Source organism: Delphinapterus leucas, chromosome 7, assembly GCF_059928025.1.
Source record: "Delphinapterus leucas isolate spDelLeu-1000000601 "Yukka" chromosome 7, BTC_Dleu_Yukka2, whole genome shotgun sequence".
NCBI lineage: Eukaryota > Metazoa > Chordata > Mammalia > Artiodactyla > Monodontidae > Delphinapterus > Delphinapterus leucas.
In genome coordinates this window covers 37043858-37070171 of record NC_143135.1, presented here as the reverse complement: position 1 = coordinate 37070171, position 26314 = coordinate 37043858, and the positions used below count along the sequence as shown (strand labels likewise).

Here is a 26314-nt window from a genome sequence, read left to right as displayed (position 1 = left end):
ATCTTAGTCTTTGTGAGATGACACAACATTCTGAGGAAGAAAGTAAGATTTTCCATCTTGTGACTGTGATATAGACTTTTAATGTAGTTGTAGTTAGGAAAGCACCATTGAAGTAAATTTTCTGTTTTCTGGTAGCTTTGGGGAAAAGTTTGAAAGCTACTAATAAGAAAAAATATTTCCTTACAGAACAGGTAGAGATTCCACAGCATATACTTATTAACATGACGTACATTTCTTAGTTTACATTTTTCAAGAATGGCTACAGGTTTAAATGCTCTCATAATTTGAAATGTAGATGAGAAATAGACTTTCCAGAAAACAATACATTTTGAGGTTCTCTGACATTGTTGACTGCTCTGAAAATATTAATTATAACTGATCTATGAAAATAGTATGTTTATATGTTCATATCAGTTATTTACATATTTAAGTTTTTGTGATTATTGATCATCACTTGTGATTATTGATCACCATATTGTCCAACTTCTGTTATTCTTCTATTCAAATACATGCTACAGTTTGCCCTGTATCAGTTTTGTTTCCAACGTTGTACTTAATTTCTGCTTTTACGTAAGATGTCTCCCCTAGGAAGTGAGTTAGTTCCGATGCCATTTCCTTTTAGCTCATGTAGAGGTGGGGCTGGGGTAGAATTTTGTCAGAAAGCATTTTGTCATTGCTGGTAACTGTAAAGTCAGGTATAATGTTTAAAAATCTTGATAGAATAAGTAAGGTAGAATATTGTTTTATTAAAGGAATCTCTTGAGTGGTCATAAAAGAAGGGAAGGTGTTGACGATAAAGTAAAAATATTTCATTGAATTCTGCTTTCAAGTCCATAACTTTCTATGATAAACAAATATTTTAGGACATTATTTATACCACTTTATGCAGTAATTGGTTGGAGGGAGAATGTGAAGTTAGCTTTGGTTTATCCCCTCAAATGTAATGTTGTACATTTAATTTTTTAATTGGATAAATAACATAGCATTTAATGTTGGCCAAAGTTAAGTGTAAAAAAAATGTTAACCAATAGAACAGCAACATGAAAGGAAAAATTTGAAAAACAAAAGCTGTTATTCCACAGTATTGATGTTAAAATTACATTATATAGCAGACTATCACTTAATAGATGTCTCTTGGGGCAGGAACTCTCCAGTATTAGCACCTAGAATGGAACTCTGCACAGAGAAGTTCCTCAGTTTTCAGAATACTTACTGATTGGTTCATTGATACGTTAGCAAACAGTTTCATTGTTTACATTTACCCTTCAAATCATTCAGCTGTCTAATATCTCTTGGTGTTTTATTGTTTTGAGACAGGTCAGAACCAACCGGATTTCTCTTAAAGTTTAATCCCTCTCTCAATGTAGTTGATAAAATACACCAAAACACTCCACTTCACTGGGCAGTTGCCGCAGGAAATGTTAATGCTGTTGATAAACTCTTGGAAGCTGGTGCTAGCCTGGATATCCGAAATGTTAAGGTATGACCAGGTGTTTATCTCCCTTAATTTATTATATCTTGAGTTAGAAGACTGATAAATTAACATAAAGATAAGCTAAACATATGTTTTCAGTTACCACGAGATAAGTATAAACAATAATAGTTGGCTACCCTTGGAATAAATACAGTGAATCTGTGATTCTGGTGAGTTTTTAAAAATGTTTAGCATCTATGGTATTGATATATCAAAAATATAATTGAACTTTTCTTTTTTTCTTTAGGGAGAAACCCCTCTTGATATGGCTGTGCAAAACAAAAATCGGCTCATTATTCATATGCTAAAAACAGAGGCCAAAATGCGAGCCAACAAAAATTTCAGACTTTGGAGGTGGCTGCAGAAATGCGAGGTACTTTCATTCGGGGCCTATTCTGTGGGCTGTAAGAACTGTTTTGTTCATTTGTTTTTGTTTTTTAAGGCATCAGGGGAAACCAGGGAGTTGGCCTAGTGCTGCATTATATCTGCTGATTATATCTTTCCCACACATCCCATAACCCACAGTTGGAAATTTGGCACTTTTATTGGCAATTTATTGTTGGTCCTTATCTAGATGGCTCTAAAGCTCCACGAATGGCCAGCAAAATCTAAGTTGTAATAGAGAATATAATTAAAATTATTAAAATGGGGTATTGAATTGATTTCACTATTTAATGTTTTCATATATGATAGCATCGTCTTATCGAATAATAATTAGTAATTATACCTTCAGGATGATTCTAGATTAATAGGCATGGGATTTCTATGCAGAGGGTCATCATGAATACTACACCAATTTTGCATTTAGGTATGTGGAGGGAGAGAAAAAGAAGTAACGGTTACTCCTCAGTCTCCTTTGCCATCTCCTCTGCTCTCTCCCCCGCCTTTATTGGTAGAGTGCCCTGTTCTTTCTAGTCATTCTCTTGGTGATTTCATGAACTCCCATGGCTTTAAATGCCCTCTCTATGTTGACAACTCCCAAAGTTATCTCTAGTTCAGACCTTTCCATACTTGTATATCCAGCTACCTTGATTTGTCCAGTTCACCGTCCAATAGGCATCATCAACATAACATCCAAAACTGAGCTCCTGATCTCTCCTCCCCGCTGTCCCTAACTGTTCCATCTACAGCTTTCCCCATCTCAGTAGGTGGCAACTCCCACTCTCCAATTATCTTTGCCTTTTCTCTGTCAAATCACGTATCCAGTCCGTCAGGAAAACGTATTGGCTAGTTCTGCCCTCAGTATATATCCAGAATCTGACCCTTCTCACCATTTTACCATGGCATTTTGGTCCAGCCACCGTTATCTTTCATGTGGATTTCTGCAGCTGTCTGACATCTCCCTGCCTCTACTCACCTCTAGTCTCTTCTCAACAGAGCAGCCAGGTGAATCTTAAAATGTAAGTCAGATACTATCATTCATCTGCTCAGAATCCTATGATGTCTCCCACTTTCTCCCAGAATAAAAGCCAAAGTCGGGCTTCCCTGGTGGCGCAGTGGTTGTGAGTCCGCCTGCCAATGCAGGGGACACGGGTTCGTGCCCCGGTCCGGGAGGATCCCACATGCCGCAGAGCAGCTGGGCCCGTGAGCCATGGCTGCTGAGCCTGTGCGTCCGAAGCCTGTGCTCCGCAACGGGAGAGGCCACAACAGTGAGAGGCCCGCATACCGCAAAAAAAAAAAAAAAAAAGCTGAAGTCCTTACATTGGTTTCCATCCAGCTTTTTATATACTATAAAATTCAGTTAGTACATTTGTCTGTCTTACCTTGCTAGAATTTAGGCCCCGTGAGAGAAAGACCTTAAATTCATCGATGCGCCCCTAAGTGCCTGGAACAGTGCCTAGCATATGGTACACACTGGAATATTTGTTGAATGAGGAAATAGTGTGGCTCATCTGTGAGTACTGTATCTGGGATTAAAATTTTGAGATCCACATTTAATTGTTATTTCTGTACTGAGATTATGTTGCTTGTAGATTCCAAGTTTACCTTTTTTAAAAAGAAATCTAGACTTGCACATTTTGTGTTATCATGCAAATTAGAATTGGAAGCATATTAAAGATTTCATATCATTTGAAATTATCCGTCCTCAGAATGTGGCTCAGGGAAGTAAAGATTGAAGAAGATAGGGCAGAATATATTTTCTCCCTTTGCTGTTGCATGAGCCCTGCTTACTTCCAAGGTCATGTATATTGCACTTAAGGGATTGCATTGTACAGATGTGGTGCCTGGCTTCAATGCAGATAGCCACACTGTTGGTTTGTAGACGCTTCATTCTTTTAACTTTTCAGAATAAACCCGAATTATTAGCATCCTGAGGATATGTTTAAGTCTTTGGCCTCCATGTGACATTTGACACTGAGAACTACTCCCTTCTTGAAGCTCTCTCCCCTGGCTTTACTGGAACCTTTCTTCTGGTTCTCATCCTGCCTTTCTGGTCATACTGATCACTCTACTTACTTACCTTTCGGGACTTACCTTTTTGACCCTTGAGTGTTTCCGATGGCCAAGATTCTGCCCCTTTCTACCTGCACACAGTCCTCAGGATGCTCTTCATTCCTGGTTTTCCCACCTGTATACTGATGAACAGCAGATTTTCTCCTGTGTGGTAGGCCTGCTTTTCTGACTGACTCCTGGCTATCTCCTAGACGTCCATAGGCATCTACAATTCCATGTGCCCTAAACAAAATTCAGACTTGTTCCTTCTAACCTTCTTTATTAGGGGATGGCACCATCCGGTGCCCAGGTTGGAACTCTTATACTCTCTTCGTTGGATCTTGGGTGTGTTGATTTTTGTGTGGTCTTTTTGTCTTGCTTTATGCTTTCTGACATATAATACTGTTTGAAAGAAATTATTTTTTTAAATGTCAGCTATCATCAACACTTTTCTTAAAAGATCACCATTTCTTGGAGTGGAAGAAAGCAAAACAAAGCATGTTTAAGCAACGTTTTATTAATGTAAGGCTTTTAAAAGATTGTTTAAGATTTGTAATTTCTCAAACTTCAGATTTATCAATCTGCAATTTTGAAGAAAAATTCTGTGTTCTGCTGTTGTATTAATTGTTACCGTATACTTAGGAAGTAGTTTTTCTGTTGAACTAATTATTATTAGATACTTAGGTGGTAAAATCCATAAAGTTCTAAAATTCTGAATCTCTTAATAGCTCTTCCTGCTGATGATGCTTTCTGTGATTACCATGTGGGCTGTTGGATACATATTGGACTTCAGTTCAGATTCTTGGCTTTTAAAAGGATTTCTTCTAATAGTATTGTTTTTTCTGACATCTTTGTTTCCAAGGTGTGTATATTAATCTTTGCAAGGCTGGTTATAGCATTTCCAATTTGAGTGCTTATTTCTATTGCTGGTTAGCTAGAGTTGCAGATTTTTATTGAACTATGCATGTTACTTATCACGTAGAAACATCCTCAGGGTGGGAGGGAAGAGCTTTGCTGGCATATGATTTGACTGAAAGCAAACTGGTCAATCCAGTAATTTAGCTGCATTGACAATTGGTGGAAAATAAATATCCTAGCTCACTTTTTGAATTGTTAATCTCAGTGAATAATGGGGAGATTTTTGTAACTGTTTTGCATCTTGAAGCATTTTTGCCCATTTTTCAGAAATTTTGTTTTTTCCTATTCGAAATTCTAAATTCTAAATCTAGATTCTAAATCTAAACTAGTAAACTAGTTACTTTTGCTCTTAATGTTTTTTAGTTGAAACAACCTAATTAAATCACAGGAAGTTATAAAATAGTAACTATGGTATGGTTCTATTTTTAGGAAAATATTCATACATGATATATGTAAAGATTGCCTGGGTTCAAGTCAAGCTTTACCACATAACAGCCTGACCTTGAGCCAGTTGGTTTACCTCTCTGTGCCTCGATTTCTTCATCTATAAAATGAGGATGAAAATTGTGACAATGCCTGCCTCATCGTTAATACAAATACAATGGTTAAACAGTGGCCGACACACAGTACTCAATAATCATGTCACACCCCAATCTCTTCTTCTCACCTCCCTTTCCCAATAGAATGGCACCCAGTTCCTCTCATGAATAAGGGGTACCATCCTTGGATTACTGTCCTCCTCTGTTTTTCCTTTCTCCTCACTTCCCCCACTCAGCACATTACCAAGTCCTTCCTGCTCTGCCCCAGCTGGTCTACCCTCTGCCTCTCCTCAGCTGGCACCCTAGACCAAGCCTCCCAGCTGGTCTCCTGATTCCATCTCTTACCCGCTGTAGTTCCTCCTCACTTGGCAATCAGGGTGGTCTTTTAAAAAGGCAAACCAGTTTCTGTCTTTTCTCCTTGTGTAAAGCCCTCAAGTGGCTTTTCCTTGTTCTCAGAATGACATCCAAACTCCTTGCCTGTGAGGTGTTATGTAATTCATTCCCTTCCCTCTGACATCATCTCTTCCCTTCACTGCCCTCCGTCCTTCTTTCTGTTTCTAAAACACGTCAAGCTCATTCCCACCTTTGGCCTTGGCTCTTGCTTGTGTCTCTGTCTGAAGGGTTCTGATACCATATTGTTGCATAGCGGGAGACGTCAGTCAGGCCTCAGTTCCAGCGTCCCCTCCTCAGCGAGGCCATGCCTGACTGACTGTACTGCATCACCCCATTGTATTTTCTTCATGGCACTTAATCACTGTTTCCTGGAATGTAAGGCTCATACAAGCAGGACACTTGTCTCTCCTGTTGAACATTTTCAGTCACTGAAAGGAAAATGTAACGATGATGATCCATAAAAGAGAATCTGGAAGGAAGTGCTGTGTTGCTCTCTTCAGGGTGTGATTATGAGTATTTCTGTGTCCTTCTTTTGATTACCAGCGTTTTGTAGAATACGCATGAGTTGCTTTTGTTATAACAAAAAACAAAGCATTAGAGGAATTTTACCTCTTAATCACTCAAGAGCAGGACAGTAGGCTGGAAATGAATTTAAATGTTAAATAAAAGTTCAAATTTCTGAAAAATAGCAAAATGCCTAAAATTGTCTGCTATTCAGAAAACTTATAAGTTAGAGATATTCATTTATTTTCCACTAATTGGGTTGACTTGGTCTTCAGATAAATTTTAAGCCAAATTACAATCATCACTTTTTCTTTTTTCCAGAGAGAAAGCAAAGGCTGGCTATATCTACTCACCTAGGATAGGGGCATTTGAGATTTTGTTTGTTTTAATAGAAACTCACATTACAAAAAATTTATATGGAAACTTTTGTTTGCGAGTTGAGGGCTTCATACGCTAGGCTTAGCATATGTACACTATTCAAATAGGAGACAAATTCATATGGCAACTGCTTTTATTTCTCCCACTCTATAGAGTCCCAATTTCACGGAGGTAAGCAGCTGTAAACTTCCACTATTATTAGGCTCCACAGGAGGTTGCTTATTGATCCAGGCTGCTATGAGATACCTGTTAGAAGTAGACAGGTCGTAGTAGCAGGCTGTTACAAACTAGGTGGTTCACTGCACCACTTAATTAGGTCAAACATATTTTGCTGCAAAATCTCAGACAAGCCATGCCATGGAGGTTACACGGGCTCTATTTGGCCTATTCTGGCAGCATACTGGGGACCTGAGGTTTGTGATCTTTAGTTGTTGTCAAATATTGTTTTATCATAATTGTGTTTATGATCTTGATAGCTTTTTAAAGACCCTTTAATATCTATCATCAACCTTTTTTTTTTCTGGTATAAATTTTAAAGTAGATCCAGGTAAACTCTATTCATGCACCGATTTACTATATCGAGTATTTATTGTAAAAGACAGATTTTTTCATTTGAAACAACAATATTAAACGTTTGAGTAAGTTATATGTGGACTTCCAAGTTGCTTTTGACCCCAGCAAGATGGTTGGTGTTTGATGACTAGTGTCACCGTTAGCCTTTATGTGTCTTCTTACATCGAGGGTCTGCTTTGCAAGCTGTTTGTAGGATGAAAGTGCTCAAGGTTGTGTGCATCTGTATGTTTCAAAAATACACTGCTAGCCTCTAGAAGAAAGTTTGTTAAATGCGAAGGTGAATCTCCAAGGATTTATATTTTTGCATTTTGGAGTATTTGAAAATATGATATGCCAGAAAAGAAAGAAATACAAATATATGTTGCAATAGAAGTAAAAAAGATTTGAAAGTATAAAGTAATTGGGAATGGAATAATGTATAAGTTAATTGTGGGAACTAGAACATTCACTTTATGAGGTGCCGGTGCTTCAGTTTTCTCACATGTAAAATGGGGTGATGATGGTGTGTAACTCTGTTACCACATGGAAAGTGGCGCATAGCACTCAGTGAAAGCTGTTGTTGTTATGTGAGGGCATCATTATTATTACTATTATTACTTAAGAGCTAAAATTAATATGATTCGAGCTTATTTTCACTAATACTTTATCCTTTTTTTTCTTGTAGGTTCTTGGTCGGGTATAAGAGTCTTATGTACTTACCAACAGTCTTTCTGCTGAGTTCCATTTTTTGGATATTTGTGACTTGGTTCATCTTATTTGTTCCTGATATCCTTCCAGGTTACATTTAAATGCATATCTCATTTTTCTTTTAAAAATTACTAATGCCATTGTTAGAAATTTAGCTACTAGAAGAGATCCAGGGAAAGTAAGTCAAATTTATATTCATTTAATGGTCCTGGTTGAAGGTGTTTAATGTTGGAAATCTACTGAATTCTGGAAATGATCTCAGAATACACTATGGAAACAGCAGGTGTCTAGTATTGATTACTCATAGGAAGGAAACAATATAATGAATTACTGTTTTATTTAGATCCATAAAAATTTGTTGTATTGCCTTGAGATTCTCTTCAAGGTCTGATGGTTATTTTAACTTGGTCAGCAGTTATAGGTGATGAATAAATCTCCTGGGTACCAGGGTCTCCTGCACGGGAAGAATACTGGAGGAAATATTTCCTCCTCAGCAATGGTCAGTGCAGTGTTATTATCCAAGGCAGTGATTTTCAGTACACAGTATAAATAAATTTGCATTGCCACCCAAAACATATGGGAAAAAATGTTTCAGAAAACAATAATCCGAATATGTGCTTTACTCTGATATTTTGTTGTTTTATCCTATTCTATTTCCTTTTTAACAAATGCTGGTCATAGCCCATTTATTTCTTTCATGACCTACTAATGGATGGCAGCCCGTAGCTTAAAAAAAAACTCATCTAAGGGATAGGTTTATCACTTGAGAAGCAGGGCCCAGGCCAAGTCTAGTCACCTAGAAGTGGGGATAGGGGTTACTTCTTACTTTATAGTTACTTATAGCTCCCATTGGGAAGGAGGCATTTTCTCCAATTTTTGATGTTCCCACCTCTTTCCAGGCTCCTTTTTCCCCTTCGAAGGACCCTAGGAAGACATTAAAGTCTTGCTTTCCTTACAGGGTAAGAGAAGGAGGGATATGGTAGATAGACATGTACCTTTAAGCGTATCCCTTTAGCTCTATGTTATTTCTCTTTCTAGTAATGACACACTTGAAAAGAAAGAATACTGTTTATGAGAGAGATGCATACACTCAGTTCAAGAATATTTTTTCATAGGAATAAATGTAAAGTGAGAGAGGCATATGAGTTCTCAGAGTGCATCTCCCTTCACTGTATAGCATGTTTTTACTTTAAGGATGCTTTTTATTTCTGAGCATTATCTCTAATATTTTTCAGATTCCTTTAATCTAAATGAATGGCATAGCATACTATGGAGGGCATTTGACTTTTTTCAAAAGATTTTATTACATCTAACCTTTGTCTCATAATTATTGATTTGAGGGCAGCTTTTTAAGCACTAGCCTTATTACCACCACTTAATAAAGGCTTGGATGATATCATAATGTGATACAAAAATACTTTATCACTTGTAGGAGTCCCAAGGCTGGTAAATCCTATGGTAGTTGACATGGTACTGAAAGGGCTGGCTGATACTTTTATATACCAACTCACATGCAGTGGAGTAAGCACAGTTTAAAAATTGTGTTTCTTGATGAATTTTTAAAATGTGAGAAACTCACACTATTTCAAATTTTGCACCTAAAATGTGGTAGTTTTTACATTGAATTATTTTAAATTTGCAGCATTAGTATTAACAAACATGTTACTCCACTGTAGTTTGAAAACCTCAATTACAGAGGTATTTAGTTAGTATTCAGCTTAGTATTCAGTTGAGTTTACTGCTGTTCAGTATTTGTGAAGACATCATTATATCAGAAGAACTGTTTTGATTTCCGTAGCTGGACAGAATCTTAAGATGTTGGAGTTGACAGGAAGGTATTTTACTCACACGTACAGCATGAAGCCGTTTGTTCTAAGCACCCGTGTGATGCCACTGCTGGTGAGGGCAGGTCGGTCAGTAGGTGGCGCCATCAGATCAGTGTTTTTCAGGCTGAATGCTAAATGCTGTTTGAACTGCCTTGGATGTGCACTGAGGTGCTGCCCTGGAAAGACCCAGCCTGAGAGTGTAGACTAGCCGTGTTGCCAAGTGTGGATTGCATGGGGCTTCCACTCCCACAGCCACCTTGCCCATCATGAGAAGAGAGTCTGGGAAACTGTGGAAAGAGTATGGTCTTTGGAATCAGACAGAATGAATTGGAGTTGAGGCTTTTTTTTCTTACTAGTTATGTGCCATTGGGCAAATAATTTCACTGAGTCTCAGTTTTTCTAGAAATTGGAGATAACAGTACCAAGTTCATGGGGCAGCTGCAAGGACTACTGTGCTAGGATGTCTGTAAGGTGCTGAACATAGTCCCCATTCTGTAAAGAATACCTATTATTTTATTATTATTATTAATTGCTCTTATGAATAAAATCTGTGTGGAAGGCTACATGTTGGGATTAATTTTAAGAGCAGCTCTAGGTTAGCTCCTCAGATGAACAGTTTCTTCTGGTGCCTTTTATATGTTCAGCAAATAATGTGTTTATCTTTTATGAGGCAGGTTTGAGAGGAGAGAGGACCTAACTGATGAGTTTGGAAGTAAGATGAGGATTCAGGGAGGAGATGGCGAACCACTGAACGTTACATTTGTGATTCTGTCTCTAGCTGAGTTAAGTTTAAGAAGGATAAATATGTGAAGCCCCTAATACTGGGTTTCAGAGGATCAACGTGTACAAGTAAGCATTGTTCTGGGAATGACATAGGTTCCGGTCAAGTGAAAAAGAACCAGGAGCTTTGACTAAAAACCCAGCATGGGTAGTGATGCAGCTTTCAAGGAAGCCAGTATATAAGGACGATGTGAGTTTCCAAGGAAAAGACATCAGCAATCTCACTGTCTTCTGCCCTGGTCAGGACACAGCTGAGATGTGTTCTTTTAAAAGAGAGCAGGAACAAAGCAGGAACATACCCAGGAGAGCGTGTTGTAGGAGGAATGCTGTTGCTGCTTATCCTGGAGGTGTGAGCTCTGCCTTCCAATTTCACGTGTTTGGAAGTCTGTCGTTTGGAAGCCAGTGCACTGTATAGAATGAGCACTCAATAATTATTGAACAAATGGGGAAGCAGCTTCTATAGGGTCTATCTATAGGACACCTATAGTGTAGATCTACAGTGTAGAAATAAAGGAGCTAAAGAATGAAAACCAGTTAGTTCAAGTTATAAAAAGGCAGATTTTAGAACCACGTTGAGAAACTTTTTAACTGCAAAAGGGTCACAAGCTAACTGGTGAGGCTGCGATGTCTATAAACAACTATGACCTAAGGGCTAAGTGCTGTAGAATAAGCATTCTTAGGTTCAGGGAAGGGAGAGAATCCTTTCCCATAGGGAATCAGGAAAGACCTAAAGGGGGAAGGAGGATTTTAAGTTAGGTCTTGAAGGCAGTTAGGACTCGGACGTCCCAAAAATGTGGTTTTAGAAGTAGATGGGGTGAAGTAGGGAGCACTTGAGGGCAATGAACCACACAAAGCAAGGACATGGAAGCAAGGAATGTTTGGCTTTTATGTGAGGGAATGTAGTGCAATTCAGGTTACTTGGAAGGAGAAAATCCATTGATTCTCCTGGGATTGGTTTTGAAAGTTATTCAGAATAAGAGCCCAAAATTTGGTCCAGTCAATACACATGAGATTATCATGTGATTAAACTGAATGTGGTTTTGAGACTGTGTCATGTGTGTTGATCAGGATTTTATGGGAATTAAATTTCAGTTTCACACAACTTTTTTGGATCCTATCTTTCTTAAAGCCAGGCCCATCTGCAGATAAACAGATAAACTAAACCAACAGGATTCGTTCCTGCCTACCTGAACCAGATGTGGTTGTGTTGTTTTTTGTGGGCTAGAGCAGTGCTTCTCAAACTATAATGTGCATGTGCATCCTCTAGGGATCTTGTTAAAATCCAGAGTCTGCTTCTGCAGGTCTGGGGTGAGGTCTGGAATTCTGCCCTTGTAGCAAGCTTCCAGGTAAAGCCATTACTGTGGGACCCATGGACCACACTTTGAATAGCAAGCGTTCAGAATTTTATTTTATGGCCACCTTTTCCACTCTGAAGTTTAGCACAAGAACATCTTGGCAACACCTTGGAAGGCAGATACAGTTCCTATGTCAATATAGTGATTTTAATTGGGCAAGGAGAACTGGTTTACTACTGGCAGTATCGGTTTATTATTGCACATTCATTTGTCTTTCCCTGAGGCAGAGTTTTACTTTTTTATACAAAGAATTTGTACCATTTCAAAAACACTTCAAAGTGGGTAATGTTTATCCTTGAAACACTTTATCTTAACTTATCCATAATATCTGCCTTTCCAAATAGTATCTGATTTGTAATCTCTTTGCAAGGAGAGCAATTTGTTTCCGAATTAACTCAGCCTAATACAGTTACAAGGATTAAGTTATGAAAACTTTCCAGTAGGAAATCTTTGCTAGCATTAATTTAATATATAGGGAAATAGTTTTAGTTGGCCTCTCTGAATTCAGTGGTTTGTTTCTTTGACTAATTTTGTTAAAATGATCAGAAAATACTGTTTTAGATGTGCACAGGAGAGCCACAGTTACACCGTTTAGATATTAATTTATTTGGATCTGGAAGGTTTTTCAATTTTTAGGAGGTTCTTCATATATTATAACTATTCCTATCAATATTTTATGAGTTTCAACTAATGAGAAGAGATTAATTATTAGCCAACTATGAGCAAATTCCTACAGGATTAGAGCATAGAATGGGGCCAGGTTTGAGGGTAGGGATATGTGTACGTAAGGGAAGGTGAGGCTAGAATGCAGAGAGAAGAGACTCTTAGGCACCAGTGATGAACTTTTCTTTCATCATAATTAGGCTGTTCTTACTGGAAGTCTGATATGTTCCTTAACTTTGCTTTAACATTTAGCAGGCACCATTTTCTATTTCATTTTCATTCTCAGCCTAGTAGCCTTCCTCTACTTTTTCTACAAGACTTGGGCAACTGATCCAGGCTTCACTAAGGCTTCCGAAGAAGAAAGGAAGATGGTGAGCTTTCTCTGTAATGTTACTGATTTTTTAATAGGAGGGTATGGAAACTATAGAGGGTCATGACCATGTTGGTTTTTGTCGTGCCTACATCTCTAGTGCCTGGGACCTAATAGATGCCCTGTAAATGTGGGATGATTAAAATCAACAAACAGATTTCTCCACTGTCATTTATTTATATGAAAGTTTAAAAACTATTTTTATTTTTTATTACAGTAATATCCCACTGGGACTTTTTCAGGTATAATTTCTGTCAGTAGATGTGAGCGCCTACTTCTTTATAGTAATACTTAGATAATGATCATACAGTTTAAATTCCCCCGTTAAGTACATAGAGGGTATCTAGGCAGGGGTCAAGGAGAGTCCTTCTCCTTACTGGCTGAGAAGAGGCCCCTTCTCTTCCTCAGACATGAAATTGTCAGATGACATGATGTGTCTTCCATTGCTCGTGAATGTTTAGAAGTTGGGGAGACTGTTGTCTTCTATGTTACCTAAAGCCAGTGTTCCTGAAAGACTGCCTTTGGTGCTTTTAACCATCAGTTCTGATGTGTAGGTGGTTTTTGTTCCTTTTTTATGCGTGTATAATGTATGTATTTATTTTTCTCTAGCATATTATAACTGAAAAATCATTGCCATTCATGGAGAAAAGGGGGGGGTGTAATTTTTGTGCATTCTAATTTATTGGCTATGGTTGAAAATGCAGCCTTGAAAAGTCACATATTTCAAGCACAGAATGATATGGTGGCAAGTCTTCTAAGTTGCTTTTCTAGCTACCTCAGTTTGAAGAGAGAGCTGTGAGAATGGTATGTAACCATGCAGCATCCATTCCCCAATAAAACGCAAACGTAAGGTCAAACTTGATGTCTTTCAGAATATCATCACCCTTGCAGAGACCGGCTATCTGGATTTCAGAACATTTTGTACATCATGTCTTGTGAGTGAGTCTTTTCTTTATAACTTTTTCCCCATCGTAAAAGCAAATTCTTGGTTACATTGCTCATGTAAGCATTTTTCAAATCTTCATGCTATATTTATACACCTTTCTTTTTACCAGGTGTAAAATTTGTTTTTTTTAAATTTTGCATTACTGTCAGAACAGTCTTCTGCCTTGAACATGTGGGAGAATGATGTTTGTTATCTCTTGAAGTTGCCTGTGGTTATACCTCTTTGTGTGTTTTCTTTGCTTTTTCCTGCCATGAAGCATATGTTAGAACTAACTTGGAGTCAGAGGCTCATGATGACCCTAGAAACCACTTAGTGAAACCTTTGATTTAGCAACTGAAGATTCATAGCCTAAAGGGAGGAAGTAACTTTCCCTAAATTATTGGCAGAACCAGAAGTGTAACTCGGTTCCCTTTTTCTTAGTCCAGGGCTCATTCTGCTGTGTGGTGTTGCCTCTTTTCCCCTTAGTCAGTGTCAGTAAGCTCTGGAATTCAAATCCCTTTTAGTGATGGCCTAATTAGACATGTGGAAGTGAATAGTAATAAGGCATTCCAGAGCCTCTAAGTGAGTTGATGATTGATTTAGGATTATTTGTGCCAATGTCGTTATAATTTAGGAATAAGATTTTGCTTTTGATTTGTTACCACTTTGAGATTCTGATTTTTGCTTAGATCTCTCTTAATTGTCCACTTAGATAAGGAAGCCATTAAGGTCACTCCACTGCCATGTGTGCGACTCCTGTGTGGCTCGGTATGATCAACATTGCCTGTGGACTGGACGGTGCATCGGTGAGAGGGTCAAGTTTCCATTTACCATTTTGAAGTTCAGCTCTCTTTAGTTATGTGTGTGACTCAGAAAAAGTGGAAAGCACGTAAGGGGTCCATTCTTGCTTGTCAGAGAATCAGCTTTGTGGTCTAACACCTTTGGAACACTGACTCTTGATGTTAATAATAATAATTAATGTCATTTGTATAATATTTTAACATGTATCAAGTACCTTCATATATAGTATCCTTTTTGAACATCACAGGTTGGTATTATTACCTCCATTTTAGAGTTGAAAAAATATTCAAGGTCAAATTATTTGCTTGAGATCACTTTAGTAGTGCCAGCCTTCCACTCTAGATACCATGTCTTTTCCATATTTTGTGTCTTGTCCCTTTTATTCACCTTCTCTACTTGCCTCTAAGGCTCAGGTAGGTGCTGGAACCAGAGATGGCGGGGTCTGGGGATTGCCTTCCACCCAGGCAGTGTTCTGATCTGAAGCCCTGGGTTTCCTCCGAGCCGTCGCAGTAAAAGCCAGGGCTTTTTTATGAGGAACTTCAGAGGAACTATGGTCATGGGTCTTCAGGGGAGGCTATGCATGTATAATCTTGATGAACAAAAGGCTGCCTCAGCTCAGGCAGCTTTCCTCGGTGCATTTTGATGTTCTCCACTGTTCCTAGAGAACAGGTGAAGAGAGAATTCCTGGGCTTCCAGGCTTCGTGTACCCCATCCCACCATAGAGATGAGATGATTGGCATTATAGCAGGCACCTTTGAATGGCAGTGGGAAAATAATAGTATGAGCCCACATATTTTTATCACATTGCGTTTACGTAGTGTTTTCGTATATATCATCCTGTTTGGTTGCCACAGGCCTGTGAAGTAGACAGAAGAGATGTTTTCCCCATATTAAAAGTGAGAACACTGAATCAGAGAAGTTAAATGATGTACCTGTAGTCACACAGCTTGTCATTCGTAAATCTGGGTCTCCTGATTCCAGTGGGTGTTGCTCCTTCTGCTGGGCTTTGCTGCCTCAGGAGGAGGTGGGGATGTGATGGTGGCTAAGGAGCTTTTGTGTCGTCAGCATCAAAATGCTGCCATCTCCAGCATCAAGGGGGCAGCACGTGCGACAGTGGGGCTTGGTTGCCTGGCCCCCTCACCCCTTCTTTGCTTCTGTAAGCCTTTCTCAGGCCGCAGGTTGCCCCTCTTTTGCTGTGTCAGTCTCCTGCAATATATCTTTTGCCCCTCAGATTTGTTTCCTCTGTTCCCCTGATTAAGTCAGTACTTGATGTCCAGAAGTTGTACTTATATAAACTTATTACACGGAAGGAAGGAAGAGACAGGGTATGACTTGCCCCAAATCCTGCCTCCTCCCTTCCCTCCAATGCTGTATAGGCCATCCTAGAGCTGTATTTGTTCTATCCAAAAAAGAAGTGTCTTCTTTAGGTAGGTAATGAATAAATATTAGTTTAGTGAACATGGACAATTGAACATGACATATCAGAGCTGTTTGGTTTGGGTTTAATGGTATTTAAAAACAAAACAACTGCTTATTTCTTTTTTACTTTGGTGAAGGCCTTTGACAGGGAAGTGGTTTAATAAGGTCTTGATTTGGAAAATCATTGGAAGAAAGTATTAAACATGTTTTTCATGTTTTTCTTTTTGATGTAGGTTTTGGCAACCATCATTATTACATATTCTTCTTATTTTTCCTTTCCATCGTGTGTGACTGGATTATATATGAATCTTTCATCTGTAAGTATAAATTTTTCTTATAGCAAACTTATGCACCCGCACTCACATATACTTTTTCTTGTAAACTGTTGTATCTCATATTCCGGCTGGATGACTATAAACCATACCCTAATAAAAATGAAACAAATGTCTCTAAGACTCTCTCAGCATTGGGAAGCTGCAGGAAGTGCTAGAAGAGGTTAGTTGTCAGTAGTTTGGAAGAGATTCTACTCTAAAGTGACCTTGATAAATTTGAGAAGTGGTCAGAAATAGAGATTCATTTAAGGTAAGTGCAGATTTATCTCCCAGGGAAATGAGTAAAAATCAGGTAGGTGTTCAAGTACAAAGCAAGGGAAGTGATATGTAAATAAACTAGGAAAAAAAAAAAGGTTGGTGCTAGAGAGGTTGTGGGAGGGAGGTGGAGGTGGTCATAGTAATTAAGGAACAAAACTGAAAGCTCATGCCATTTGACAGATGTCAAGTCACAACTTAGAACTGATGGGAAAACAGTAACAATGATCGAAAGGTCGGAAATAATAACTTGGAAGAAAACATTAACTCACTTATTCTGCATCCCTGAGAAAGGCAAATAACTTTTCAACAGCAGTGCAGAAGGGCGTTGAGGGGATCTCATGTAGGGAGTGACGTTGAGCTGTTCCAAGGTGAGCGACTAAGAGCAGGGTTTAAATTGAAGCAGGGAGGATTTTGGTTAGCTCTTAAGAATTGCATGACTATGCTTTTCAGACCTTGGAATAGGTTACCTAACCAGAAACACTGTGCTTGTAGTTTATTTTGACTTTATTTGTTTAACTGTTTATTATTCATTTATTCTGAAGGTTTTAGGAGAATTTGGATCTAGAGGCAGAGGCTTCGCTACTGATCTGTTTCCATCCACCCTCCTGTTGTATTCATGCTTAAGTCTTAGATTTTGCCAGTAGAATACTAGTTTGTTGCTTGAGCTAAAATGTGAAATGATTCAGGAAGACGTGGAAAGTTTTTTCCTACAATTTTTCTTTTCCCCTTAGCATCCCAAGTCCCACCACACCTTACACTCCCCATCCCACTCACCCACTGGCTTTCTCTAATTTAAATTTTGTTTAGTTTTTGAAAGACAGTTCCTCCTGTGCTGTCCCCAGCCTCCCAGACCTCTTCTCCAGAAACATCCAGTATTACAAGTTTTGTTTTGTTTAGGGTTTCATGTTTAGAGATTGTTAATTAAAATCTACGAAATGATCTATTTTTAGCCCTGCCGTAGGCATGGAGGGGGTCTCAGTTACCTTGTCAGCCCTTCTCCGTACCAGACACCTTTGGTGTCTCTGATCACTAGGGAATGCTTTTGTAGCTCAGTGTAACTGCCACCATCTCAAATGGACCTAAGTCAGAAGGTTGTGATCCCTGATCTCAGTTCTTGTCAAAGGCCATCAGAAGTCCTAAGCATTGAAATTTTAAAACCTCTTAGATTACGTCCTGTGGTGTAAGAAATAAAAGATTTTTTTGACAGTGCTGCTTTCTGTTGAAAGAGCTGCCTTTTTAAGGCCTGAGAATAAAGCATATTCCTGGAAAACCTTTTTAAGCTGGCCCATGGACCAACTTGTCCCTTGGACTTGATCCTCGGGGAGAGGAGCCAGATTTTACATCACTCTTGTCTCTCCCCATTCTCTCTCTTCACTAAAAATAGTCATCTTTGTGTGGTGGCTATGTCCAGCATACAACTGTATTGATAAGGACAGAAGTAATTTTCCATCACATTCATTCTTTCCAAGTTGCTTCCTTATTACATGAGTTTGGTTCTTCCCTCGTCTTTGTCTTTATTCTCTGGCTCTGAACCAATTTTTGTATCACGTTTTTTTGTTTCTTAGGAACAGTCCCACCTTACATTTACTAACAGCTGTATAGACTAACTGAACGTGTTTTGTTACTTTTATCCCATTTATATTTCTTTACACTGAATGCACGCATCCTGTCATTTATCGTTATTTCACAGACAGCAAAAACGAACTTGTGCTCCATTTTTCTAATGAGGCCTCATTGTCATCCCACCTTCTTTGTTTCTCATTAACGCTCCTGGTGCCAGAATGCTGCTGTGCACCCTCATCCTCCTCGTGGGATCGGGTTCCGGCTACTCTGACTCTGTGCAGCCTCCATGCATTTCCCCTTTTGTGAGGTCTGTTTTCAGGGTGGACAGCAAGTCACTCAAAGTGTCAGCATTCTGCAAGTTACAGGGAGAAAGATTTTAGATCATTGTTAGAAAGAACATTGTAACTGTCAGAGTTGTTTGAAGATGAAAATGATTGACCTGGAGCAATATGCGTTCCCTATCATTAGCCAGTGACCACCTGATAAGAATGTATTGTTAGTACATATTAAAGTGTTATATTGCATAACATAATGTATGTGGCCATTTGCAGCCATATCTTTGATAAATCTGAAATCAGTCCTGTGAAAATTTCCATTCAAAGTCATGCTGTGTTATCAAAAAAATTCCCAGAAGGGAGCAGTAGAAATCCATAAGCTGAAAGAAAGTAGATACTCTTTCCCACTCAGCAGCTGTTTCCTCTGCCTGCTGTTGGAAATTATATTCTTTTTTTTGTTATATCAGGTACATGGAATGCATCTTTCTTTGCAGTCCTAATGAGAAGCTCTAAAGAAAGTGTAATTTACCTTAAGTTTTTTACCTTGATTGTTACTCTATGATGATTGCCCTTAGAATTCTTCTGGCGTATATTCATGAAAGGTGGTTGGAAATCAAATGAGACTCAAAAAGAAAAAATGGACAGACCGTTGATAGTTAAGTCATGGACTCATTTTCTTCCTGTCCCAGGAGCTCTTAAGTGCTGCTTTGGGAAAATGTCTGAAACTACTTATCAAATTGTCAGAGTCATTTATGAAACCTCAAGGTGCAAATCTACACAATTCTTATTTCCTTGTCCCTTATGAATGCTCATGATGCCTGTTTAAAGTCATTGGTTTTACATAACCTTGAAGATCTGTTCCCTTGTTTCTGCTGCTTCCTACCTGTGTTCTTACTGCTGCTCTTGGCTGTGGTTAGGGGGTCAATATCATGAAGACCATAGTGAAGGCCTCACTTTTGATTGGCATGTAAATAGATGAGCTGCGACCATATGAATCTTGTTCTCTGTTCTTTTCCTAGGGGTGCCTGACTCATGAGTTCTCTCACCTGGCATTTCTACCCCTGCAGGATTAATTATGGTCCCAGTGCAGAAGTACACCCAGTAACTGCATGCTGTAGGCTGTGGTCCAGTGGTATCTAGGTGCTTATAGGATTTCTTGTGCCCACAGGAATGGCCTGTTGATCTGAACCCTTAGTAAGAGTTTATATTCTGTTCTGTAATAGACCCTTATCTTGCTGTAACATGGATAAGATAGAGAATTTTCTAGGACAAATATTTATTAAATATATAATCATTCCCAGTTATCAAGTCCTTGAACAATTAACTTCTGGCCAGTGTATTTTATTTATTTTTTTTTTTTTTATTTTATTTTTTTTAAATATTTATTTATTTATTTTTGGCTGCGTTGGGTCTTCATTGCTGCACGCAGGCTTTCTCTACTTGCGGCAAGAGGGGGCTACTGTTCGTTGCAGTGCACGGGCTTCTCATTGCGGTGGCTTCTCTTGTTGTGGAGCACAGGCTGTAGGTGCACAGGCTTCAGTAGTTGTGGCACGTGGGCTCAGTAGTTGTGGCTCGCGGGCTCTAGGGCGCAGGCGCTCAGCAGTTGTGGTGCACGGGCTTAGTTGCTCCGTGGCATGTGGGATCTTCCTGGACCAGGGCTTGAACCCGTGTCCCCTGCATTGGCAGGCGGACTCCCAACCACTGCGCCACCAGGGAAGCCCTGGCCAGTGTATTTTATACTGAATATGCTAATTTTAGTGATGATTTTATAGACCTTTTTTGCTTTTATTCCCTCATTGCCAACTACCAATGCAGTATTATCATAGCCTTAACAGTGAGGTATCTTTTTTTTTTAATCTTTGTTGAGCTGACATTTATTTGGAAGATAAAATCTTAAAAGTTGAGTTCTGATCTGTGCCATCATGTCTTACTTTCTCTTCTCCCTAAACAGAACTGCAGTGATTTTTATCTTCTTGAGGAATGATCACTAGTTTGTTGCCTTTTTAAATAATGGGTTCCTTTTTTGTGAATTCACAGATTGGTCAAATCATTGTGTCACAACATTCAAAGCAGATGGACTGTGGACCTACCTCAATCAGATTGTGGCCTGTTCCCCTTGGGTCGTATATATCTTCATGTTAGCAAGTTTCCATTTCTCATGGTCAACGTTTTTATTACTAACTCAGCTCTTTCAGGTATTTATCTTCTTATAATGCCTTTGAGTAAAATTTCCAATACCCCATAGTGAGATAGAAAGACTAGAATTTCAAATCAGAAGACTTAGATCTGAGTTCCACTTCTGTCACTTACTCTGTGGGTCTGGGCATGTCATTTGACTCCCGAATTTCAGTTTCCTTGTCTGTAAAATGGGGATAATAATGCCTGTCTACTCTCGCAGGATGGTTTAAAGGTTAGAGTAATAAGGTGTTAGTGTAGCCCTAGGATTTATCTAATCTGACCTCTTTTACAGATAGAGGTACAGAGAGGTGAATTGAATTGCTCAAGGTCACCCAGTGAGTGGCAAAATCAGAACTGGAAACTTAGGTCTTCTGACAGTTCATTTCAAGGGGTTTTTCCATCATATAATTAAATTATATGGCGTATGAAAGCATGGTATAAACTGTAAAGCATTGTGCAAATGTGAGATGATTATGTTCCCTCACTTTTCCCAGCCCTGCTTGTTATCCTTCTTATTATGCAGTACTTAAGTGGATGGAAGTGGGGAAGAAATGAAAGATGCATCAGTAACCAACAGACATGGCAATTACACTTGCAGAGTAGGTCGTGACCGTTAGAAAGCTCATGCTCCGGGGCAGTAGCCACCACCTTCAGCTTTCTGTGAAGCTCCTGTCCCCTCCCTGCTGCCTGCCTTCCCTTACGAGCATAACCTCATTCTCATTGTTGCTACGGCCTGCCCCCGTGGAATGGACAGCCGTGATCATCTGAGCCGGTTATTGCCAGAGCTCAGATCATTAGAGCATTACTCAGCAAAAGCAAGATGTATTCCATTTTTATGGGGGAGCAACCAATTCTGCAATAATAATAAAAAATAAAGTAAGAAAAAGGGGGGAAAGGCTAAGGAAAGGAATTAAGCTAATAATACTGGCTGAACTGAGGTTTCTGAATAATACCCGTCCTAGTCTCCTGTCTGACATCTACAGACTCAGGCAGTAAGAATGGATATTAGCATCAATGATTATTAATATTATAATCATTTGTAATACCTAATATTTATATATGCTTTACGTATTCCAAAGCACTTTCACGTCAATGGCCTCACAGACATTTGAGATGGAGTCTGTGCCAAAGTCGTGTTTCCATGTTATGGATGAGAAAACTAAACCTAAGAGATGTTGAGTGCCTTACTTATGGCCATAGGGCTCAGTCAGAGGTGGAGTTAGAAGCAGAACCTAAGATTTGGGACATCAGTTCTAATTCTCTTTCTTCTTTCCTGGACTCTTAGAATAAGTACATTTGAGGCTATAATATCTTTACTTTTTAAAAGAAAGTTTGTTTATACTCTCTGAGGCAGGAAAGTGGACTCAAAATTTTGGATAGTTTTCAAAAACAGGAATTCAGAGTAAAGTTGTTTTCTTAATAAACAAGACAATCCAGCTATTTAAAGCCTTTCGTTTCCTGAGTGCTCAGGTGAGTCATGGTTTTGACCGTAGGGAGTCAAACTGAGCATATAGATGGCTGGCAAGGACCGTGGGATTTATTCTCACACTGACTGAGGTGTCCGCCCCAGTTCTGCCACTTTCTAAGCTGTGTGGCCTTGGACCAGTTACTTCATCTCTGTCAGCCTGTGCGCTGGATCATTTTAACTATCGCAGATCCTTAGAGAATCCGATGAGGACGCTGTGATAATCTCTGTCTTACAGATAAGGAACTTGATGTTTGAATTATTTTGAGGATTAGGTGAGATAGCTTAGTGAATAATACTGGTTTTAATGATTTGAGAGTTTTTAAAGTTACCTTAATTCTTACACTTCCCCAAATTTATGGATTTAAATGTTCTTCACTTCAGATTAACTTTTTTATTTGGCCCTTTTCAAAGAGATACTAAGAAGCGTATAGAGGTTGAGATAATTGCATTAATACTGACCTTATGTTGTTTGATTCACCTGGAAGTTGAATGCTGAATGTGTTGAGAATCTAAACATGGCCGTAAGCCACAGCTTGAATTACTAAACCAATCATTTCACGACTGAGTCAATGCACTCTGCTTTCTTGAAGGTTAATAAAAGTCAGACAATCAAAAAAAAAAAAAAATGCCCAGCTACTAGATTTACATAGGAGTCTTGTTTTGAGCTGCTCTGTCCTTGCCCTCACCGTGATCATTGGTTAGCAATCCAGGTGATGTTGCCTTTAGGGGAGAACTGAACGTTTGCCAAGTGTCCTGTGATGCGTTGCCAAGAGTAATGAGCCTCGATGTGGTGGTGTTTTTCATGTACCTTCCCACCTCCATTTTCAGATTGCTTTTCTGGGCCTGACCTCTCATGAGAGAACCAGCCTGCTGAAGCAGAGCAGGCACATGAAGCAGACGTTGTCCCTCAGGAGGACCCCATACAAGTAAGTGAGACCTATTCTGCCCACTGAGCTGGTGGAAGGTGCTGGCCTCGCCATTGGTTTCCCGACCTAGTGTCACCACCCACAGCCCTGCTGCCATCCTCTAACTGGCTGACGGAGTTGAACCTCTCCTTTCTTGGAAGCCTCAGTGACAGGAGATGAGTGGTAAGGTCATGAGCCCCAAGGTGGTAAGATTTAGTCTACTGGGCTCAGCACAAACAGTAAGTGACTTTGAAGTTTTGCCAAGATGGGAGATCTCTTCAGTCAAGCCACATGGTCACAAGGTTGCATATTGCTGGCATGAAGTCAGCGTGAGATAACTAAGCACGTGGCTGAGAAAGCCAGCCACGGGGCTCTCTGTAGAAAGCGTTAGATTGTGAGCTTTGCCAGGATTTTCAACCTGACTTTCTATCACCAGTAATTCTTTTAGCCTGATGTTTAAAGTGCCCACCTGTGTCAGGGAAAAGTTACTTTTTCAGGTTTGGGATATGTTTTCCCCAGAGCACTGGTTGTGTAAAACCTGTCCCCAGCTGAAAATGAGAGTGTTTGTAGGATTGCTGTCATCTTATGAGATGAGAGATCAGGGTTTGAAGCTTATCTTCCTGTCAGATATGTCGGGATCTTGGAGGCTGAGAGCGCTGCAGAGGTGACCCAGTGCCCTCTAGGGATTTGACTGCTCACTGCATATCTCATGAGCAGTCTATTTTAAAGCACACTCATGGTACAAGATGAAACTGTTAGGCTGTTAGACAAGGAAATCAGAGCCTGGGATATGACTATGATGTGTGTTTAGAGGAGAGAAATTGACTTAATTGGGAAGAGACGGCCAAAGTGATGGAGTGTAGAGAGTCGTGTCAAGCTTGTGGTGATTGTTTCAGACTGGCAGTGATAATAAAATCCCTTTCTCAGTGACTTAACCAGAGGAATACTTACTCCACCGAAGTGCGGACCTCTTTGTGATAGAGGTGGAATTTTAAGCTGAGCCTTGAAAGGTGTGGGGTGGGGAGCAGGAAGGAAGGGCATCCTGAGCCCTGGAGAAGTGTCTGAATAAAGGGCCAGAGGTGAGAGAGTTGGGGCGTTTTGGGGAATTGCTAAGACATGGCAGCATTACTGGAGGAACTAAAGGTAAAGCCTTGGAGCCACTTTGAAACTAGCTTCCAAAGATTTGTCTTATTGTCTTCCCCTAAGTTACTTTTACTCACTAGCCAGCTCTTGAACTGGGCCCTGTCGGTCCCCAGCACGCCTCCCTGCTTCCACCCCATCAGTTCCGTGTGGGCAGCCCCCTGCCTGGGAAGCTACCTTCTTAGCAGCCTTGGAAATTTCTTGACCACTCTCAGTAACCAGCAGCAGTGGCACATGCACCCTCACACACAGATGTGTTCCGATGTGTTTAAGACGTTGGGTTAGGCACTTGAAAGATGGGGCATATGCCTAAAAATGAATATTCATGATAACTGGAACAGACAGTAGCATTCAGGAATTTAATGGAGGAAAAAATGATGCTGAAGATATGTAGTCAGGAAGGCTCCAAAGGGGAAGTGGGCCTTGACCGAGGCCTTGAGAACTGGTAGGGCTTAAAAGGATAAGGGTGTTACCTGATGGAAGAGTAGGGGAGTGTGGGTTCCAGGGTAGAAGAATGGCCCATGCAGTTGTGATCATGGGAAAAATAAAGCCAGAGTAGCTATAACAAAAGATGAGTTTGGAGCATCAATACCCGAGGAGTCCTGGGCTTTATTGTATAGGGCTGTGAGTACGAAGATGAGGGACTTGGCTTTGAGCCTCTGGGCAGAGGAATGTTGTTAAAGGGTTTTGACTGGGAGGCTAGGGGCTATGAATATATCAGGTGTTTGGAGGACCAGTCTCCAGTATGTAGGAAGAATTAGAAGGAATTGAGACAGAGACACCATTTAGAGTTTCTTAGAATTCGAAGAATCCCATCTTGTTGATCATAGTTTTTCTGGCCTGTCTGTCCTTTGAGATAGTCCAAGTCTGAATTAGAGCAGTGGGAATGGAAAGAAAGAAACTTAATGATGGCAATGACTGTTCTAGTGAGTGGGGACCCAAAATGAACTTGAGTTGCTGGGCACAAGCCAGGGAATCTCAAAATAGGGATTCAGGTCCAGAAATGGAACTGGGCTTCAGTTTTAAGGGCCGTAAATTCAAGACTGTCTGATTCACCTCTAGATTCCCTGCAGGATCTTGGAAGGATGTACACTGTAAATTCTCAGTGAATGTTTATGGTTTGAATGAATGTTTGTCAAATGCTAACAGGAAATGTAGTAAGACGTGTTCTCTTTCTTTCTTGGCAGCCTTGGGTTCACACAGAACCTCGCGGATTTCTTTCAGTGTGGCTGCTTTGGCTTGGTCAAGCCCTGTGCAGTGGACTGGACGTCACAGCACACCGTGGCCTTTCACCCAGCTAAGGAGAAAGTTCTTCGCTCAGTGTGAAGAAAAGCAACCCACAACTCTCACTCTGATTTGTTTGTATTTATGTTGATGCCCTGTGGTCTGCAAGTGAAGTGAAGATTTAGAGTTCACCTAAGCCCAAAGGAAAACACAGGTGGTTTTTAAAGCATTTGGTAAAAACAGAAGTTCTCGAGAAAGGCTTACACTTTTTCAGACTTAGTAAGATGGACTGTTTCTGAACAATCTTGGCAGACATCTAAAAAAAAAAACTTTTATATTTTTCACAAGAAAATGCAAGTTCCTTCTTTTTTTTTTTTTTTTTTGGAGATAATATTCACCAATTATGGAGAAAATGTGGTATTTTCAGATACTTTTATTGGCTGTTTCAAAATAGTATTATTCTTTAAACTTGTAATTTTTGATAAATTATTTGTCTTTGTTTTATCTATAAATATGTAAAAAACTATTTAAATAGATGTACCTGTTTTGCTTTCACACTTAATAAAAATTTTTTTTTTGTAGTTGAGACTTAGTTTCTGACACTTGACACTTCTTGAATCTTAAATTGAGAAAAGGTATATATAGGATGTGAAGAAAAATTCCCAAATTCCAGGAATGAGGTGAGATCACTGTTAGTAGCAATAGCAAGATTTAATTTTGTTTTCCGTTTTGCTTAGAAAATTGAACGGGAAATCTTAAAGATTAATTACAATTTTTACTTAGTACCCTTAAAATATTCGACTGGTGTGATTGTAATTGCTCATTTTCTTTGTTCTGGAAGAAATGCTAATTCAACTTGAACTCTTGGTATTGTGTGTGTGTGTGTGTGTGTGTGTGTGTGTGTATATATATATATATATATATATATATATA

General features: G+C 39.4%; 1 protein-coding gene across 5 annotated transcripts in view; it reads left to right on the top strand.

Moving 5' to 3' along the window:
- Positions 1–25962, top strand: part of ZDHHC13 (zDHHC palmitoyltransferase 13) — a 48509-nt gene extending 22547 nt beyond the window's left edge. For all 5 annotated transcript variants that reach the window (XM_089915052.1, XM_089915056.1, XM_089915054.1 and 2 more), the window contains 11 exons: positions 1318–1480; positions 1722–1847; positions 4636–4769; positions 7877–7979; positions 12772–12894; positions 13766–13828; positions 14531–14624; positions 16272–16355; positions 20504–20661; positions 22941–23038; positions 25345–25962. In XM_089915052.1, coding sequence (XP_089771178.1) covers positions 1318–1480; positions 1722–1847; positions 4636–4769; positions 7877–7979; positions 12772–12894; positions 13766–13828; positions 14531–14624; positions 16272–16355; positions 20504–20661; positions 22941–23038; positions 25345–25483 — 1285 coding nt within the window. In that variant the 3' untranslated portion in view covers positions 25484–25962. The remainder of the gene's footprint in view (positions 1–1317; positions 1481–1721; positions 1848–4635; positions 4770–7876; positions 7980–12771; positions 12895–13765; positions 13829–14530; positions 14625–16271; positions 16356–20503; positions 20662–22940; positions 23039–25344) is intronic.
- Positions 25963–26314: the final 352 nt, after the last annotated feature.